The sequence below is a fragment of the Durio zibethinus genome, chromosome 18 (genome assembly GCF_047325235.1).
Source record: "Durio zibethinus cultivar Kanyao isolate XHJ-2024 chromosome 18, ASM4732523v1, whole genome shotgun sequence".
Classification (NCBI taxonomy): Eukaryota; Viridiplantae; Streptophyta; class Magnoliopsida; order Malvales; family Malvaceae; genus Durio; species Durio zibethinus.
The window spans coordinates 2859047-2881324 of NC_143179.1; the positions used below are offsets into that span (position 1 = coordinate 2859047).

Consider the following 22278-nt stretch of genomic DNA (forward strand, 5'->3'; position numbering starts at 1 on the left):
GATCTAAGAAAATGAAAACTCTTTTTGATAAAAAAAAAAAAAAGAGGTCAGATTTATGCTTGGGAGGTCGAGAGGAGTTCGTGAGAATTTTTTTAAAATTTTTCAGCACCGTTGACGGTGATCGGAGTTCGCCGCCGGCGAGGACCATGGCGATCGTCATGACGAACGGCCACCGATCCCAGGTCACCTGAAAAAAAAAAAACAGAAGAAGGAGTTTTTTTTTCGGAGGAAGGAAAGAATAAGTGAAAAAAAAATTTTTGAACCTTTTATATAAACATTCAGAACCAAAACGACGTCGTTTCCTTAAAGACCCAAAATGACACCATTTTAAGCAATCAGGATTCGCACGTCAACCCGTGACCTGACCCGGGATCCGCACACCCGACCCGTGACCCATTTTTTTCATTAGCTCTCTGACCGGTTTGACTGAACCGAAACTGAACCGCCAGACTGAACTAAACTGGTACTGAACTGTTGATCCACCCAGATCAAATCGAACCGTCGGATCGAATTGTCGAACCGAACCGTACGTTGACCGAACTGTTGACCGATTCGGTTCAGGTAAAAAAAAATTTTTTAAAAATTTTTCTTATTTTTTATATATTATTTTGTTAATATTTATGCATATTAAAATATTTATATTTGTTAAATTAAATGATGAAATTGTGGTTAAATTTTTTTATATAATTATGTTAATTTTTAAAATAAACTTTAAAAATAATAATATAAAAATAAATTTAATAATAATACTAAAGTAATAAAAAATGTAGGAAAAAAAAATTTTTATCCGACGATGAGATTTAAAGGTATTCTGAGTAGTGATGCCTACGAAATCTCTAGGTGAGAAGATTTTTTTAAAATACTACCAGTGTATTGGAGTATTTATAAAAAAATTTTCAATACAGTAAAAAAATTTTTTAAAAAAATAATAAATAAAAATTGATTAATATATTAAAAAAATAAGTAATAAAAATAGGAAGAAAAGAAATTTAATCAATGATGGGATTCTAAAAGTATTTCGAGTAGAGATTCTTTAAGAAATCTCTAAGTAAGAAGATTTTTTATAAAATATTACCAGCGTATTGAAATATTTATAGAAAATCTTCAATATAATTAAATTCCTTTTTCTTCAAAATTTTAATTATTAATAAAATATTAATAAAATTTCTAAAAAATGAAAGTAAAATGTGTGCATAAACATGATAACATTTTACATTGCATGTATGACATTTTTTACGAAAAGTAAATTTGAGCATTCGAGGATAAGATTCTAAGGTATTCCGAAAAGCGATGCCTAAAAAATCTCTAGGTGAGAAAAAGTTCTTTTAATGTTACCAACGTACTGAAACATTTTAAGAATTATTTCAATAAAAAGGTTTTAATTTATTTTTCTAGAGAATAATTTTTTTTTCTAATAAATAAAAAATCAATAAAATTATTTTTTCGAACATCGAAAATTGGACTATTTTTATCAAAATCAAAAGATAACACGTTGTTAATTGGTATCGTTTTTAATGGGCGTTGTGGGGGTGCTAATCCTTCCCTACACGTAACCGACTCCTGAACCCAGACTGTTTCGCAGACCGTAAAATTATCTTTTTAATAAATTTTAATTAATTTTAAACTTTATTAAAAGGATATGTTTTAATAGGTGGCCAATCACACCTAGCCAAAAGAGATTGGTGGCGACTCCGTTATTTTTTCGAATTTCGTTTCCAAATTCGTCGGGAGGACACAAAACTGTTTCGACATGGTTTGTTAAATGGTTTGCTGAATGGTGTTTCTGAATAGTTTTTCGAATGGTATTTCTAAATGGTTTATTGAATGATTTGCTAAATGGTGTTTCTGAATAATTTCTCGAATGGTGTTTTTAAATAATTTGCTGAATGGTGTTTTTGAACATATTGCTGATTGATTTGCTTAATGGTATTTCTGTACATAGTATGATATTGGTTGTATTTTATTACGTACAGTGTTAAATTTATATAGTCATTTTGGTGTATTTTGTATAATTATTATCAAAATCGTAAGTATTATAGACTCCAAACAACATAATTTTTCTTATACTGAACATGCACAAAACACACCTGTAGGCCAAAAAAGAAAAAGAAGGGGACAAAATAAACAAATTAAAGTGAGTGACACAAAAATTCATATAGACTTCAATCAAAATGGATAGCTTGTGTTTGATGGAGTTGCCAAGTTGGCTACTTATATTGGTACTATCGTCTGTAATAGCATTTCAATTATGTACACCAATTTATAATAAGTTCCTGATGATCTAAAAAATGGTATATGACAGTCAGTTGTGGAATGTTTATTCAACTATTTCATAAAATTTGTTAAATAATCATTTAATTGAAATGCAATGTATTTATACTAATTGTGTTAAATTATTTAGGAACGATTTGACGTCCTAATTAACTGTAAGAAGCTTGTGTTGCAATCTGCTAGAAAAACATTCAAAGACTTTAAAAGTATATTGACAACCCAATATATTTTGCCATTCATTGATCAAGGTGATGCATTGATTGTTCCACCTACGTCATATACAGATGTTATAAATATTGAAGATTGGAGAAATTTTGTTTGAGATAGGCTATTAAAAGATTTTTCAATACGCAAACCCATTACCAAAAAAATTGTTTATAAGATTTTATGCAATATATTTGATATCTTTATATGTGATTGATGTAATTTCTTTCTTTTGTAGAAAATCAAAAAAAACCAAAGGAACGTTCAGGCCAAACAAATATATCACCATCGAACAGTGAGAAAGGGATATGCAAATGTGAAGTATGAGCTTGTAAATATTCGTACACTTGTTTTATACTCATAAATGAATATTTATGAACATTCATTTAATAGATCTTGATTCTTATATTACGATAATTTATTAGAAATAAACGAGTTCTAACACTAAAGTTTCTAGATGAGATGTCTAAAAATAAAAATATTTTATAGATGGATGGATCCTTTGTAGATGAAGTAACTGAAGAATTAGCTAAAAAGATTATATGTATAACTGCTTGTTTAATATCATGTATGATTGGCATTGTGGTTGTATACATGACTCTATACTAGCTTATATAGATTTATTGTTACAGCCTATCTTATTATTATCTTTTAAGATGATTATGCTACCATAGTTAAATTTGCTGAACTGACAACCCAGTATGATGGAGATCCATTGTCTTTAGCATTAAAAGCTAAAGAAAGGCTTGGTCGAGTTCGTGGGGTTGGTAAATTTGTGTTGCCATCAAAGTTTTTTAGTAATCAATCCAAAACCCCTCGAATGACAAATGCATAATATGAAGCAATCATCAAGCAATAGTAGCAATGACTTGATGATCAAGAGCAATGCCTCAAAAAGCAACGGTAAAGACTTGCTATTTTGGAGGTCATGTTGGCAGTAATACAGTATAAGATACCTGTAGGCCAGTCGGATAGCACCATCCACCTAGGACAAGCTTTCATTGCAAGTCAAGCAGGAAACCCAACCTCCGTTACCAGCCAAGAAGTATGATTTTGTTTATAAGTTTAATATTAATTTGTTTATTATATTTATTGATTTAGTTTTAATACTTATATTTCATTATATATTGTAATCGAATGTTAGGACTTAGAGTATGACCCTTACTCAAGCTACCATGAATGAGTTATCTAATTATTCACTTGATCATTTATCCAGAGAAAATTGCATAACCATTGAGTCTGATGAAGGGTTATTTGATAAACCATCATTTTCTTACATTAGTGTGGATGAGGGTAAAAAATTTTGTGAACTGAATGAAATATTAGCTATTGATATTGTTGCTTATATGAGGTTAGCTTATAAATACAAATATGCAAACTCAATATGTATTAATCTATATTACGGTGTATTACTAACTAGTATTGTTAATTGTTATCGTGCAACTTCTTTTATAGAGAGGTCAAGGTGAGACAAATGACCCACAGATTTAGATTCGTTGACCCCAACTTCATTAGTGAGTAAAGTGGAACAGTCATTTTTCGTGCTAATCATGTGATTGAATGCATGAAAAAATCGATTGATTATTATTTCCTCATATATAATGCGCAGTAAGTTATATTCATTCAAATAATTATTCCAACCTTACCCGAATATGATATGATGCCTAATCTGAGTATATCATTCTTGTTATTTTGCAATCGTCATTGACAGCTTATTATGATTGATACCAAATCCTTAATGCCATATATTCAGCTTAACCAATGGTGATGCCTAACCCCGAAATTCAAACTTTTACAAAGAGGTTATTACATGTTATTATATTATATATCTTTTGTTTCTTCATAAGTAATTTTATTTATGTATTAAGTAATTTTTTTCTTTTTAATTTAAGGTAATATCTACATTTGATAAGAAGGTAAAGAAAAAATAGGTGTCATTACAGGTAAATATAAAATTTATTTTTTTATGCTAAGTTTGCATAGATAAATGTTTTCTAAACCCACTAAATTTAATTTTCAGGTACCTCGTCAACCCGGATATACTGAATGTAGATATTATATCTTTCATTTTATGTGGGAGATAGTTTTATATGATTTTATGACCACACCATTCAAGATTAGTATAAATTCCATAAAGTCATTATATCTTAAAAAAATAAAAAGCTAAATTATGTTCTCGTTTATTAACATTTACTTGTGATTTTTTTAGTGGGAGAGTAAAAAAAGCTTCATGGTAGAGGAACTTGATGAAATTCATAAAGAGTGGTGTGAGTATGTATTATCATTTATTGATAAACCTTAGGGTTGAACATTATTGGTTGAATGTAAATATATGAGGATCATTTGTCATAATGTTTTTAATAAGCCATGTTGAATGGATAATTTAAGTTTGTAAATTGGGGTATTGGTTTAATATTATTGGTAAATATTTATTTTATATGAATACACAAATATTGAATACGATTATTTGAGAAAAGTATATTAATATGGCAACGTCATCAGTTTTAAATTCGAATGTGTGATCAATTTATTGAAATACAACAATATTTATAATGTAAATTTCAAAATGCAATTCATAGTATCATATATATAAACCAAATATTTTTTGGGCATAAACTTACAACTGACTTTCCATATATAATTAAACCAAAGTTTTTTTTATGGGATTACTAAAGGCATTTTTAGTAAGAAAACGCCTTGAATAATCCCTAACAAAATGTTATTGAAGGCGTTTTTTATCAAAACTGTCTTCAATAATCCTTAATAAAAATTTATTATGTGGATTATTAAAGGTGTTTTGGGCCAAAAACACTTTCAAGAATCTATTGCAACTTTTTTGTATGTATTATTAAAGGTGTTTTTTACCAAAATCGCCTTCAATAATCCCTCATAAAAATTTATTGATTGGATTATTGAAGGTGTTTTTGACCAAAAACGCCTTTAAAAATCTATTTCAAAATTTTTCTATAGATTATTGAAGGCATTTTTCTATCGAAAATACCTCCAATATTCTCTCTCCAAAATTTTTTAAATGGATTGGTGAAGGCATTTTTGCCCAAAAAACAACTAAAATAATCCCTTACAAATAATTTCTTCAAAAACCCAAAAAAAGCTAAAGGGATGAATCAAACGTATGACCTTATGGTTAACAATCGTATAATTCTTAAATTTTGATAAGATATTTATTGAAGGCATTTTGTTACCAAAAAAATGCCTTCAATAATCCTATGTAATTTTTTAGTGAAATTATTAAAGGCATTTCTTGTAGAAAACGCCTTCAATAATCGCTTATACTTTTTTTATAAGAGGATTATTTAAGGAATTGTCTCCCAAAAACACATTCAATAATCTCCTATTCTATTTTTTTAACGGGATTATTCAAGTTATTTTTTATAAAAAAAATATCTTCAGTAATCATTTTAATTTTTTAAAAAATATTATTTAAGGCGTTTTAGTCAATAAACATCGTTAATTTTTATCTTGGGTGGCGTTTATAAGTAAAAATGTCACTGTTTGAATATTTAGTAACGTTTTGATAATAAACTCCTTAAGTTTTATAAAAACATGAATCTAAGAGTATTTGTAAGTAAAATATCGCTATAAAATTCTCACTAATCTTCTATTTTCTTGTAGCGAATGTTTCACATGTTCACCGTTAATACATTTTATATAAGAAGATGAAGGAAAAAAAAGAAAGCATTCTTGGTGCATTCCGGGTGTAATTAATTCTGATTTTGCCTGCATCAAGGCTTGCAATCTTAGCAAAAGCAGCTCCAGAAAGGTCCACTCATGCCAAGCGAAGTACTTTATCAAGTCATTACATATTTACTTATTTGTTGATTAATTTCCACTGAATCGGTGTGCACCCAAGTCCGACGCTTAATCGACTAGGTACAAGTTACGTAACCGTCAAAAAAGACTTCTGCGCCAGCTTTTGCGATTGGTAAACGAGAGGATTCCAATTAAATCCTCTTATAGCAAAAGGATATAGCGATGGATATTATAATACAAAAAATATTAGATGTCTCATTCATGGAATTCGTTTGGTGGAGTATATCACATATTTAAGTTTTATTATGTGGACGTGAATTTTGTTTAATTATCTATTAACTTGTTGGTTATTGATTTGATTCTTTTAATGCATATGAAATTTATTTAATTATTTAAAATTATAATTTTTACTCTTTTTTTTTAATTATATAATAGTTTTGATTAATTTTATTGGCTAGTCCTTTCCAATTCAAAGGTTCACACAAATTAACTGTCTAGAGAATCACCAGTATATACCATGCTTCAATCTTAGGTTAAATTAAATTAATGCCCAAGAGATCAACTTTAACTAGTCTGAATTAACTTTAAATTACGAGAACAGAAGAATCCTCCTGGATATTCTTATTTGAGTATTTTCTAGGCAGCAGAGATTACAAATCGGCTGTTTATCTAGATATCATTATCATCAACTTGTCGCTTGCAGTTCCATTGTCTTCATGTCCCCATTTATACCCTGCAATTTAAAAAAAAAAAAAAAGAAAAACCTTAATTTTTTTACTTCTATTGAATATTAATGGATTAAAATTTAGATCAATTTAAGAAATTTTAACTAAATTTCTCCCACTTACTCATTGTACTCGATTTGGATTTTGCCTGCATTAGGGTCAGCAATCATGGCAAAAGCCTCTTGAAGGTCAAAGCAGGCTACTAGAAGCAAAGCGAGCCAGGTTCTCTGGACGTGGTGGCATGGTAGAGGACTTTTGACTTTGACCACATTATCCTAATCTTTTTGCACTGAAAATAGGCATCATCCGATCATGATCTAGACCTGATCAGAGTTTTTATACATTTATGATATTTTCTTGTCTTAATTCATTTCGTGGAAGGAATTCCCTACACTTGCAATTGAAAATTGTGTGGTTAGCATTAGAGAGAAGTCTACGTGTAAGGAATCTTTTAAATGTTGCTTAGAAAACTTACCCGGCTTTGCAATTTTATTTATTTCGATGAAATATAAATTTTTAAAATTTTAATTTAATAATAAATTTAAATTTTTTAAAATTTCGTTGTTTTTTATTATTTATTTTAAAAAAATATAATCTTTTGAAAAACTGATACATTGTGTTATTCGATTGTGAGTGAATATATGTTAGATTTTTTGTTTTTGTTTTTCGTTTTGTTCAGGAAAGAGTATAACTCTCGTAAGTAGGAAAGGGGAACAATCTTAGATCGAAACCAAGATTTTTAAATTTCTATAAAACCTCTTTAATCACTAAATCAAAAAATAAAAAATATTTTGATTTATATTTTAAATAAAAAAAGTTAATTTTAAAAATTTGTATAAATTAAATCTAAATCTAATAATACAAATATGATAATTCAATTTATTGATACAATATTTATCGATTATTAATATTAATCAATTATTAAATTCAACTATATTTATTCATAAAATCAAATTTATGTTTTATTAGGTTGTTTAGTTTATGTTTTATTAGTTGGCTTTAGGACAAATTTCGACCGAATGCAATATTTTTAGCAAGATTAAACAATTCCCATTTAATCAATTTATATTGCCTCTTGAGCATTTCTTTCTCTCATGTAATCTTTTCTTTTCAGAAGAAACACTTTATTATTGCGTGCTTAACAATCTTTGTTTTTTTTTATTAATTATGAAAACAAGTAGTTAGTCATAATTATTCGATCTTTGTTTTTTTATAAAAAAGAAACTAAGAATCAGGTGAAAATTTTTGCCTTTGTGTTAGCAAATGAATTGAAAAACTTTTTTATTAAAGAGAAAGAATGACTATGTTTCTTTTTCTGAGAAAAAAACTTTTTATGAATCATAGTTTTTTTTTTTTTTTTTCCTTTTAAATTCTCCATGCGTAATAATATGGGTTTTATCTTAGAATGAGATATTTATATTTGATATATATGGAGGTCCAAAGTCATGTCTTAATTAAAAAAAGTTATATATCCAAAGTTCGCTAGCGTGTAAATATTTTGACGACTATTGTACGGTAGTTTGTAATACCAAGTGTGATTCAAAGTTCACTTACGTGCCTTAGCAAGTAAAAGTGTTTACTATAATTTTCAATTCTTTTACGTTTTCATTTCATGATTTTTCTTTTGTTTATTATTATATCTAAACACATTGTTTTATATGAATACACATATATTGAGTACGATAAATAAAACTCTATTCTACTTTTTACCAAAGAATAATAGAAAATATATAAGTTAAGAACATTCCTTTAAGTATGAAAACTTTCAGATCGCATTGTTAGAATCATGCCTTAAATTATAAGATTTGCATGTGAATATAATTTGCCCATTTACTTTTGAATTTGATCATAATTCCATTCATATTCATGATCTTTTTTTTTCAATTAGTGTGAACGTAATCTTTTTATTTCAGCCAACCTTATTTATGTGTGGATTTAGACCAAGAATAGGCCTATCTTATTTTTGGATAAATCTACCTTAATCTCAACCCTTAGTCTCAACCCAAATTGTATGACGTGCAGACACTCTGGTATCATGGACATTATTGGTTGAATATAAATCTATAAGGATCATTTGTTATAATGTTTTTAATATATCATGTTGAATGGATAATTTAAGTTTGTAAATTGAGGTATTGGTTTAATATTATTGATATATATTTGTTTTATATGAATACACAAATATTGAATACGATTATTTGAAAAAAGTATATTAATATGGCAACGTCATTAGTTTTAAATTCGAATGTGTGATCAATTTATTGAAATACAATAATAATATTTATAATGTAAATTTCAAAATGTAATTCATAGTATCATATATATAAATCAAATGTTTTTTGGGCATAAACGTACAACTGATTTCACATATATAATTAAACCAAAGTTTTTTTTATAAGATTATTGAAAGAGTTTTTAACAAAAAAAAGCCTTCAATAATCCCTAACAAAAAGTTATTGAAAGCATTTTTAACCAAAATCATCTTCAATAATCCCTAATAAAAATTTATTGTGTGGATTATTAATGACGTTTTGGGCTAAAAATACCTTTAAAAATCCATTTCAACTTTTTTGTATGAATTATTAAAAGTATTTTTAACCAAAACCACCTTCAATAATCTCTCATAAAAATTTATTGATTGGATTATTAAAAGCGTTTTCGATCAAAAATGCATTCAAAAATCCATTTCAAATTTTTTTTATGGATTAATGAATGTGTTTTTCTACAAAAAAAACGCCTTAAATATTCTTTCTTTAAAATTTTTTAAATAGATTGATGAAGATGTTTTTGCTCAAAAAATGCTTAGAATAATCTCTTACAAATAATCTCTTCAAAAAATTAAAAAAAAAAAACTAAAGAGAGGGATCGAACATACGACCTTATGGTTAATAATCGTATAATCTTTAAATTTTGATATAATATATATTGAAGTGAAGTTTAGTAAAAAAGATAGAAAAAAAAAAAAAAAAAACTAAGGAGAAGTGAGTGAAATGTTGTTTCTAAATTTTTAGAGACCAAAATTTCGCTCCCAATCACATTATAGATCTTTGTAATTTATTTTAGAAAATCCAAGAATTTCATTAATTGACTTTGAAACTAAGAAGGGATGTAGTAAATAGGTTGATGTAGTTAGGCGATATAAACGGCGTTGAATCTACGACCAAATGATCCAACTTTTCGTGCTATTAGTCTATTATACTTTGTCATGCTAGTTTGTCTTTCTTTTTTTTTATCAATTCAGTTAATAAAATAGGCTGAGTTTATTTAAAATTTTTTATTATGTAAAAATTTCAATAATCGTCTATATTTTTTTATAAAAAAATTATTCAAAGCATTATTTATCAAAAATACTTTTAATAATCTCTTATCTATTTTTTTAATGAAATTATTTAAATTATTTTTTATCAAAAATACTTTTAATAATCACTTTAAATTTTTAGAGAGAATTATTTAAAGTATTTTAATCAATAAACGTTATAAATTTTTTCTTAGATGATATTTATAAATAAAAATATTATTATTTAAATATTTAATGATATTTTAATAATAAACTCTTTTAATTTTATAAAAATACGAAACTAACTGCTTTTGTAAATAAAATACCACTATAAAACTGTCAATATTCTTCTGTTTTTTTGTAGTGAATGCTTCACACGTTCACCGTTAATACATTTTATATAAGAAGAAGAAAGAAAAAAAAGAGAGAGCATCCTTGGTGCATACCGAGTGTAATTAATTCTGATTTTGCCTGCATCACGGCTTGCAATCTTAGCAAAAGCAGCTCGAGAAAGGTCTACTCATGCCAAGCGAAGTACTTTATCAAGTCATTACATATTTACTTATTTGTTAATTAATTTCCACTGAATCGCTGTGCACCCAAGTCTGACGCTTAATCGACTAGGTACAAGTTACATAGCCGTCAAAAAAGACTTCTGCGCCTGCTTTTGCGATTGCGAAACGAGAGGATTCCAATTAAATCCTCTGATAGCAAAAGGATATAGCGATGGATATTATAATACAAAAAATATTAGATGTCTCATTCATGGAATTCGTTTGGTGGAGTATATCACATATTTAAGTTTTATTATGCGTGTGAATTTTGTTTAATTGTCTATTAACTTGTTGGTTATTGATTTGATTCTTTTAATGCATATGAATATTATTTAATTATTTAAAATTATAATTTTTACTCTTTTTTTTAATTATATAATAGTTTTGATTAATTTTATTGGCTAGTCCTTTCCAATTCAAAGGTTCACACAAATTAACTGTGTCTAGAGAATCACCAGTATTTACCATGCTTCAATCTTAGGTTAAATTAAATTAATGCCCAAGAGATTAACTTTAACTAGTCTGAATTAACTTTAAATTACGAGAACAGAAGAATCCTCCTGGATATTCTTATTTGAGTATTTTCTAAGCAGCAGAGATTACAAATCGGCTGTTTATTAAGATATCATTATTATCAGCTTGTCGCTTGCAGTTCCATTGTCTTTATGTCCCCATTTATACCCTGCAATTTAAAAAAAAAAAAAAACCTTATTTTTGTGACTTCTGTTGAATATTAATGGATTAAAATTTAGATCAATTTAAGAAATTTTAACTAAATTTCTCCCACTTACTCAGTGTACTCGATTTGGATTTTGCCTGCATTAGGGTCAGCAATCATGGCAAAAGCCTCTTGAGAAAGGTCAAAGGTTCCCTGGCACCCTGGAGGACAGTAATCCACAATTTTTACGACAATAGAGCCACCCCGGCAAGGGTGTGGCACGCCAGCGTTGGTGGCTCCGGTGCACCTCACTCTGTACCTTTTATTGCATGCTGCCCTGTTGTTCCATATAGCATCACTCGCTGCCGCGATCATAACTCCATCGTTTTGAAATCCATTGCATGATGAAGCTGCATTTGCAAACAATATTTAACAAATTGTGCAATATTATTATAGCATATGCTACTGGTTGAATGCAAATTTTTGAATGGGCACTAAACAAGGGTCACTTCGATCTCTTTAATTTTGCATGCAAAGAGACTGGGGGTATATACTTACGGACATAAGGAGGAGTATAGAACGTAGCAGTTCCTTGAATTGCAGATGCAACCGATACAAGGGTTGCTGCAGCCATTGCCATCATCATGATCATTACCGCAGCTCTCGCCCCCTCAGCCATATTTTTTCCTTAATGAAGTCTTAAATGTTCGTTGTGCAGAGAAAAAAGCTGGTATTCCCCCTTTATTTATAGGTGGAAACCTTGAAAACCAAAGGGTCATAACTCTCATAAATGGTCAATTCAATGAAAATTACTCTCATTTTACTGGAAATATTGAAGTATTAGATGTTTGGAAAGTGTACAGGAACGCTGCAGCCCTGATAGATCAAAATTTCATATTAAATATCTAATTTAAAATCAATTAAATGTAAGTAGAAGAATTCAATTTAAATATAAAATTACATAAAATTTAATATTCATTAGATATAAATAATCCATTTTAATAAAAATTAATATTTTATATTAAATATTCAGCTTAAAATCAATTGACAATAAATAAAAAAATTTAACTTAAATATAAAATTACAAAAATTAGATACTTATTAGATATAAAATAATTTATTTTAACATGCCTCATCATGTTAAAATAAATATAAAAAAAACTTATTATGTGATAGATTTAAAAATGATAATATAAAAAAATTTTTACTTTGATAAGATATTAAGTATTTAACTCAAAATCAATTAACATTAAATAAAATGACTTAATCTGAATATAAAATTATAAAATATTAAAATTTTATTAAATATAAAATAATCTATTTAATATTCCAAATGTTACCATCGTGAAAAAGTAAAAGAAGACTTTTTCCGTCGCCTTGCAATAGCAATTGCCAATTACGGACGACCGTCGATAAGAAGACTGTTTTTGACATCAAACTGAGAGACGTTTGAAGATTATAAGCCTCCAAATACAAAATTTCTTACTTGAAAGCTGCCATGAAAATTTTTGATTTGAATTGTTGTCTCTCTCTATCCCTACCTTTCCCTACTATATTTCATTTTTACTCGTTAACCTTGGAGGAAGGAGAGAGATTTATTTTACTTCAAGGGAAAATTAAGAAAGATAAATGATTTTTAAATGATTATTAAATGTTAATAAATTTTTGTTTATATTTGTACAAAAATATGTTTAAATGATAATATAAAAAATAGAAAGTATTCACACAAGTATTACGTTTTTTTTTTTTTTTGAATTAAAATAAACTTATAATATTTACATTTAATCATTTTAATTTAAAAATTAAAATAATATGTAAACTTACATTAATATCAATGGATACTTTTCATAAAAAAATTATGTTACGGATATATTTATGAAAATTATTAGATGAACACATAACAATTATCTAATTTAATTGTAAAGTCTTTTAATAGTATATAGAATAATAATTTTCGCAAGATAATTCTTAGAAGACTGGCTTTTTAGGCAAAAGCAATCGTACATTTACAGTAAACTAATAAATAATAAAAAAAATGTGGATATAATTTTTCATTTTTTTATGAAAGTGACGGATAACAAATTAATAAATATCCTACATCATTTAGAGTAAACTAATAAATAATTAAAAATGTGTGGATATAATTTCTCGTTTTTAGAGTATCATAGTGTATAAACCGGTATACATGACCGCCAAACACAATTTTAAGAATTGTCGTTAATTTTTTATTTAAATATAATTGATAATTTAATTTAATTTATTTTTTATTTAAAAAAAATATCTCAAGTTTAATTTGAGTTTTTTAAAAGTATATATTTTAATTTATAAAACTATGTAAGATTCGTGAATATAATTATATATAGAAAAAATTATAACATATATATGATATTCATTCAAAAAATGATATTAATTGATTTTGTATTATTTAAAATCTCTAAAAAATCTTATCAAATACATTGATATTAGAAATTTTTCTTATATTATTTTAATATGTTGATAAGAGGCTTCCTTAGATTCATTAATATTTTTTAAAAAACCTTGTTTATGAAAAATCAAATTCTTATGGGAATTTTAAAATATTGGAAATCTTCTAAATTCTCTAATATATCAATAAAATTTTAAAAGAATTCCTCATCTAAAAATTTACATATAAATTCCTATATGTAATGTTCTAATAATTTTATAATTGAGAGATTCAAAATTAATTTTTTATGAGACAAAAAAATGAAGTACATCATCATTTGATTATTTGAAAATCCTTTAATATGTTAATAAGATTTTCATTCAAAAAAATTTTTTAATATGTTGATAGGATTTGTAACAAATTTTTTTTTCAACGCATTGTTTTTTTAAATCAATAAAATTTTCTAATATGTTGATAAAATTTTATTTTAGACTTTCAAAATAATAAATCTTTCAATATATTAGTAAGTTTATTTCTAAAGTCAATTTATTCTTCAAATTTCATTTTTAAATTATAAAACTCTCAAATATATTGGTGGGATCTTCATTCTTTTCAATTTTGCTTTTATTTTTATTTTAAAACCTTGAAAAATTATTTTTAAAACTTTAAAACCCTCTAATATGTTGGTAAGGGTTTTTATTTCCACAATCATTTTTATTCAAAACTTTCCAATATATTGATAAAAGTTTTTTATTTTCTAAATTTTTTAAAATATTATTTGTAAGTTAATAACAAATTTTAAATAAATAAATAAAATTAAAAAATAAAACCTTAATTTTTTATCAACTCGGCTCGATTGATAAAAAACTTGGCTCAAGACATGGAAACGGCTAGTAGCTTGCTTTGCAACTAAATTGAGGAAGGATCTCCGGGCTTTTGAGTCATGGCACCATGGGTCGAGTCACCGTGGGTTCACATGAGGATCCTCCAAGTTCAATACGATGTCATTTCTTCCTTACATAAATGACACAATTTTTTTCTTTCAAAGTTTCGTTTCCCCTCTCTCTAGATTAGCTTTCTTCCGTTTATCTCTAAGATTCAAAGAACACAAAAGCATCAACGTCAGAGTTTGTAACCTATCACCAAAAATTGAGGAATCTCATCAGAATATCATATGAAAATTCAAACTTTGTCATGATCTTCATTAAGATATGAAGTTGTCGAAAAACTGGGAAACATGTGGATAATGGACCAAGAAATTAAATTACACTAAAAATTTTCATCGAAATCCGTAAACTCTGCAAAATATTCAACGAATTAAATTTGATCTCTCAATCCCGTTTATTTATGAATTTTCTTTAAAATCATGTTATAAACATTTAATTTTATTTGAATTATTTAAAATAAATCTCAATTTATATATAATCGAATATCTCAATTGAATTTGGATTTGAATGAATTTAAATGTGTAAATCCAACTTAATTTAATCTAATCTGTTAATTAAGCTCAATGTTAATGCCCAAGATCTAAGTCCAATCGAGGTCATATTGTTTGATTTTATTAATTAAAATTTTAGCATCTATATTTGTTAGATAAGTAAAATTTCCCTCTGTGAATTCCAAATATGTCATAATGCGTGCAGCTGCTTCATCACTCTAGTTGGTCCCTCCATTTGAAATCAACATATTCACCAAGTTTAAAAATACTATTCACTTAACATGCATCCCAAAGAACCAAAATGCATTATCCTCAAAGAGAACAACAAAAAGGGAAAGCGAGTCATTCATATCTAAGATCAAAATCCAATCAAAAGAGTTAGAATTAAACATTTAAAACTCAAAACTTAAAATTGTATCTTTCACAGCTTTGCATCAAATAAATAGCAATTCAATAAGAGAAATGTTCGGTAAAACATGTTACAAGTAAAAAGGCTAAAATCTTGACAATAACCTTACAATGCAATCCATGTTAGCCTCATTTAAAGGTACAAGTATTAAAACGCATGGACTAACTTCTATTGCCATTACCTTTTTCAGTGGATTTAATTCCAAAAAGGATAATTTAGAAATACTGTCATCTCCTAACATCTATAAAATTGTAGCATAAAACTTAACACGCTGTAAATTCATGAAATCACAGAAGGCCAACTTAATACACAAAATAAATATAATGCATAAGCCTTAGATGACTTGAACTTTAAGTGGAAATTTATTAAAGATTATCTTACCACCTGTTTCAATACTAAAATAAATAATTAATAAACATATGAACAAATAAAAGGGCTCACCCATCAAAAGGAAAAGCATTAAAGACCCTAAAAACAATTTGCATCCAAACAGCACAACCACCACACATCATAGTAATCACTTATCACAAATTTGTTTTGCTGGTGTGAATTAAACCAAAACAAACAACTGGCCAAAACAAATTTAAGTACCAAATATCTAAAAAAAAAAAAACACATACCCAATTTCAATTTGCAAAAATAAGCCTCTATGTTTCAAACATATATTTAATTTACTATTTGATTCTTAGATGTTTAGATAATATAAATTTTTCTGATAGTGAACCCAAGGTGTAAAAGTACAAGAAGAAATTGACATGGCTTCCAAAGAGATTTTTTAAATAAAGTAAATTCTTAAATAATTATATAGGAGTCAAAATGGCAATATTTAATAAGCAAAGTGGCAACCATAAAGGAAAGATGATATTCAAATGGCACATCCTCCTCATGCTTTAGGGATACTGACTATCGATCATATCTTGAATTTACAGGAGTCTTACCTGTCAATCAACCATAATATATTATCATAATATCATCAAAAGACAAAAACTCATTTAATAGGCCAAATTAATTACCATAAAAAGCAAAGAACCAGTATTAATAATATCTACACGAAATTAAACACGAAGATTCAAAGAAATGCGCAATCTTATCATTATATCAACTTTTACAGCTTCAAGCACACGCGCCATGTTTTTCAATTCCGTATCACTTTTCATCTAAATAACAAAAGACGACCAAAAATCTCATATTACCCCTCTAATAAATGAAAAAAACAAAAGCCCTAAATTTTAAATTGTTACCTGAGAGGTGTGATCTTCACGAAGGCAAACATAAGAGGCCCACCGTTCATATTGCATACTGATATGATCTTTAGGAATCTTTATTTGTTTAGCCAGAGTTTTGAGCTATTGTTGTTGGGTTTTAAACATCTTAACTAAACCCTCAAATATTTTACACTGCTTTTGATGCTCTGATGAGAATTAAGGCCCATTTTTGTGTCCATTATGCAATCTTTAATAGAAGAACTAAAAAGATAATAATGAGAAGAAGATTTTTTCTCTGTTTCTTTCTTTTCTCAACTATTCTTCCTCTTTGTTTCTCGATTCTTCTTCTCAACTATTCCCTTATTTTCCTTTCTTTTTTCATTTTTTAGCAAATCACACCATTTCAACAAAACTCATCATTTTGCTTTCATTCATGACTAAAAAATAAAAGCCAATTGATTGTAACACGTGGCACAAAATTACAAAGCCTCACGAACAATCTCCCATTGGGGGACTACTTTAGATATTGATATATCAATATTGTTTAGATATTGATATTAGATTAGGTTAATCATCAAGTTATATTGTCACACATATTCCATTAATACCCTTTGATTTCAATATTCAAATTGCAGCATGAAAAATAAAGATCTCTCTATCATTATATACAAGTTGTGATCCTTCCGTCCATTGTTCACATGCAAAGCACTGAAAAATTTTAAACTCGACTTTTCCAATAAAACAATTCAATTCAGATTGAGTAGAAGTGAAGATTTTCCCCACTAGTTTAACGTTATAAGACGACATTCAATTCCTTCCAATTACAACCTAGGTTCACCAACTCAGAATAACTAATGCTTCTGCTCGAAACAGTCTAGGATAAAACACTAAAAGATGGGAACTCCTTCCAAGAACTCACTTACTGAAGCCATAAATAGGTAATGGCCATTTAATTATGGTGGACACATATTAGATACGACCTAAACAATACCTACAGCAAAATTTTTTTGTTCAAAGTAATATCTTACAAATGAGAGAATATGACATAGCTTCCAACGCCAACCATATTCACACACTTTAATAAGGCTTTGCATCAAACTCTAAGAGCAATATGTGAAGCTTTTTGAGCTGCCATATTAGCCAAAATGTTAAAGGGTGTACCCTCAATAATTCAGCCCTTTGAATGTCTCACTTAAGTAGGATCAAAATTGGGTAATGACTCATATGGGAAGATTCTGAATGAGAATATGCAGATAAATCTGTAAAAAGCAAAAGTTAAAGAGTACCTTGATTACAACAGAAGTCACTCCCTTATCCATATAGAAATATGTTCCTGACCAACGTGCGTACTGTTTTGAGAATTTCCTCATTATTTCCACAAATTTCTCTGATATTTCCACTGAAATAGAAAACCAAAGGACCCAAAAGAAATTCATCAAGAAAAAAACACAAACTTTAACTCACATAATCTTATAACATTGAAACCCTATGAATTACATCACACAGAAAACCAAAAATACAGTTCCAATTCATTAAAAACAGCATCAAATTCAATCTATAAAAAAAGGAAGAAACTTTAACTCACATAATCACATAACATTCAAACTCAAAGACAAAAAAACAAAAAAGGCAACTCAAATTCATCAAATTCAAGCTAATAATGATACAAAACTTAGGCCTTCACCAAAAACAAGCAAAAGTCATTACCTTTAACTCTGGTTACAAAACGGTGATGGCAAATCTTAGGAGGACAAAGAAGAGATAAAATGCCTCCAAAGTTACAGGAAGTTGCTTGAAGAGTCATGGCTTTACTCGGCTAATTACAACACAAAGTCACAAACTAAAAACTACCTCTCTTTTTACTTTTGAGTATGTGAGCTGTTTATCTATTCTTTGTTGTCGTTCAATAGTTTTCAGATTTTTTTTTTTTTCTGTTGGTGCCTATTTCGCTTGAGACATAGCAATAGGATTATTTTATTTTGATGTTTAGTTTTATACTTACCAGCTAGCAAGGCACTATGAGGATGGTCTGGTTCCATAGCGTAAGGCATACAATAATCTAAATTTACCAAAGCAAATGATACTTATTAAGTGGTAATAATCAAAGCAGTAGTCAAAGAAAATATAATATCAAACAGCACAGAAACTAATCAGAACATGAACAAATACACCTTACTGAAATATAAACAAAATTAAATCATTTTAGACAAATTAATCAAAAAGAAAAAATAAAATGATTAATCAGAAGAAAGCACCTATGCCAATATCGTAACCGTATTTTCAAATAGCCATTTACTTTCTTGATGATCTTGCCCGTTATCCAGCTACTTCCCAAGATTAAAAGAAGGAAGCAAAAGTCCTTTTCTCTTTAGTCTGCAACTTGCTAATTCATTTCTCTCTTACTAAAGAAAATTGAAGTTGGAATTACCTAAAGAATGCTGGGAATTAATTTTCAATTTCTTACAACACAACCGCTATTTCGAACTTCTCTCTTTAGTCTGCAATAGATTTCTTTCCATCACCAATCTTTTTCGTGACGCTCACAATCATTAACCCCACCCTGGAATCCCTCCCTTGTCTTCTCCTCCACTTCTCAAACCTCAACACAATCATCTTTTGTGACTTCCAAGGCAATCTCGATTTTGTTCTTTCCCAGATTACACAATCTGGGTTGCCCTTGAAATCCCTTGACATTATTCCTCTTTCTCAACTTCAAGTCCAGACTCCTAAGAAATCATAAAAATAAGAAAAAAACCCATTTCATCATTTACATAAATTTGTAAGAATAAGCTTTTAAAATATAAAAAAACAAGTAGAAAAAGAGAGATAAATGATACCTGGGCAAAGAAAAGAGAGAGCAAAGAAGAGAAAGTAAGCAACGAAGAGAAAGTGAATAGAAGTGGAACCCATTACGAAAAAAGTGGGCAGGGAAATTTTGAGGGACTATAAGATTTTTATCGAAAGAAAATTTTAAAAATAAAAAAGAGAAATGGAAAAGAAAGAGACCAAAAATTTTGAATCAAATGAGAGATCTGAAATATAGATTTAAGAACTAAAGGAAGCTTGGGTGGAATCGTCGGGTTCATTTGTGAATCCATGAAATCTAAAAGAGAAAGAGAAAGAGAGACCTTGCGAAGAAGTAAGATTGAGTCTTTGAAAGACTCGGATTTGATTCAGATTGGGAATTGTTGCCCTTTTCTTACCCTGACCAAGGACAAAGAAAGTTATCAACACAGGGCCTTCATGCATAAACTAGTATAAAATTCATTGACAAATGGACTTTCAACGGCATTACTGACGTGAGTACAGTACTTCTTATGTATTAAATAATGAAAATATCCCATGAATTTATATAATACTATTATATTATAATTACGAAAATATTTTTTATCTAACTAAAATTATTATAATATCTCTTTTTATTATAATTATGAAAATATTCTTACTAATTGATCAAAAATATTATAATATCTTTCTAATGTAGTTATGGAATGCTCTCTACCAAAATTGTTTAAAATTAACTATAATGCTTCTTATTATAATTATAAAAATATCTTTACGATTGTTTAATAAGAGGTTTATATATACCATTTTATTTAAAAATTACTATAATATCTTATTTAATTTATGTATTAAATTTTAATATAATATAAAATTAATCATTTGTTAAATTATTAAAATACTTTTACTATTGTTTCATAGAAATTTGACATATAAAGTTCTATTTGAAAATTGATATAATACTTTTATTAAATTACATATATTAAATTTTAATGTAATATAAAATTAATTATATATTAAATTACTAATCTCATTAAGATTATAAATGAGTTGAAATTATGATAATATCTTTCTTAGCATAATTTGGCAAAATTTTTTACGCCCTTACTACCGTAATTAGAAAAATACCTATTCTACCTTAATTTTCAAAATTATTATAATACTTTTACCATAATTACACAAATATCACTAATATTATAATGGTCAAATTTACTATAATTTTTTTACTATAATTACAAAATTACCCCTTTAATTATTTTATAATTACATATTAAAATTTAACATCTATATAATAGTATAAAAGTAATTCCCTTATAAATAACTATAATGCCCTTCTAATTATTTGACAATTAAACGACACATGTCCAAAATGACAATAATGCCTCTTCTTCTATAATCAACTAAATTTATTATAATGTTCCTCCTATTATAAGTACTGAAATATCATCATATTATAATTGATCAAAGTTATTATAATACTCTTATCGCCATAATTATAAAAATATCCTCTTATTATCATTGCTTTAATTACTATAATCCCTCTCCTATCATAGCAAAATTATTGGTTCTTTTTTAAAAAAAATTAAGTTAAATGGTTGATGATATCGGTGGCATTTGATTTCATTGGTAAATGAATTTGAATTTGATAATTGATCAATAATGATAATAAGTAAATAATGTATTAGTAGATTGGATTGTTATGTATGTAATATTGATTTAAATTCAATCTATACAATTTTTTAAAAAAGTAGTCTTCCTTATTTAAAATAGAAATTAACACCAATATAATTGCATTTGTGTGACACAAATAGAGTATCCGTTTTTTTATTTTTTCAAGAGATTATATTTTCTAAAAATAAAAAATTAAAAACCAACAAAGTTACTATAATCCCTCTCCTACCATAGTAAAATTATTGGTTCTTTTTTCTTTAAAAAATTAAGTTAAATGGTTGATGATATCAGTGGCATTTGATTTCATTGGTAAATGAATTTGAATTTGATAATTTATCAATAATGATAATAAGTAAATAATGTATTAGTAGATTGGATTGTTATGTATGTAATATTGATTTAAATTCAATCTATACAATTTTTTTAAAAGTAGTTTTCCTTATTTAAAATAGAAATCAACACCAATATAATTGCATTTGCGTGACACAATTAGAATATCAGTTTTTTTATTTTTTCAAGAGAATATATTTTCTAAAAAAAATTAAAAACCAACAAAATATTAAAAATTATTTAAAATTTTAAATTATTATTAAATTCAAAATTTTAAAAATTTGCAACATAGGCGTAGCCAAGGTTATTTTCTAATATATTTAATATGTTAAAATTTATATATATGTATTACTAATACAAAAATACTTACATATTAAAAAGTATAAAAAAATTGATACGCATTTAATATACATTTAACATATATATTTAAATTTTAATATCCACATTACTAATATAACAATCAAAATTTATACATAACTATATTAATTTTTAATACCAAATCCAAAATAATGAACTACTAAAGATTAACGAATAAAATAATGATGTATCATACTAATATTATTATTTATAGTTTATTTAT

At 27.1% G+C, this 22278-nt stretch overlaps 1 protein-coding gene and 1 long non-coding RNA gene across 2 annotated transcripts; both read right to left on the reverse strand.

Moving 5' to 3' along the window:
* Positions 1 to 11340: 11340 nt before the first annotated feature.
* LOC111300259 (EG45-like domain containing protein) lies at positions 11341 to 12181 on the reverse strand. Its single transcript, XM_022895894.2, has 3 exons — positions 12019 to 12181; positions 11594 to 11870; positions 11341 to 11484 (listed from the first exon to the last, which is right to left on the reverse strand). The coding sequence occupies exons 1-3, from the start codon at positions 12137 to 12139 to the stop codon at positions 11478 to 11480; spliced, it is 405 nt and encodes a 134-aa protein (XP_022751629.2). The 5' UTR covers positions 12140 to 12181; the 3' UTR covers positions 11341 to 11477.
* A 3448-nt stretch (positions 12182 to 15629) lies between these two features.
* On the reverse strand, positions 15630 to 20191 carry LOC149513609 (uncharacterized). Its single transcript, XR_016329599.1, has 3 exons — positions 19754 to 20191; positions 18203 to 19642; positions 15630 to 16649 (listed from the first exon to the last, which is right to left on the reverse strand). It is a non-coding gene; the product is annotated as an uncharacterized LOC149513609 (long non-coding RNA).
* Between the last annotated feature and the right edge of the window lie 2087 nt (positions 20192 to 22278).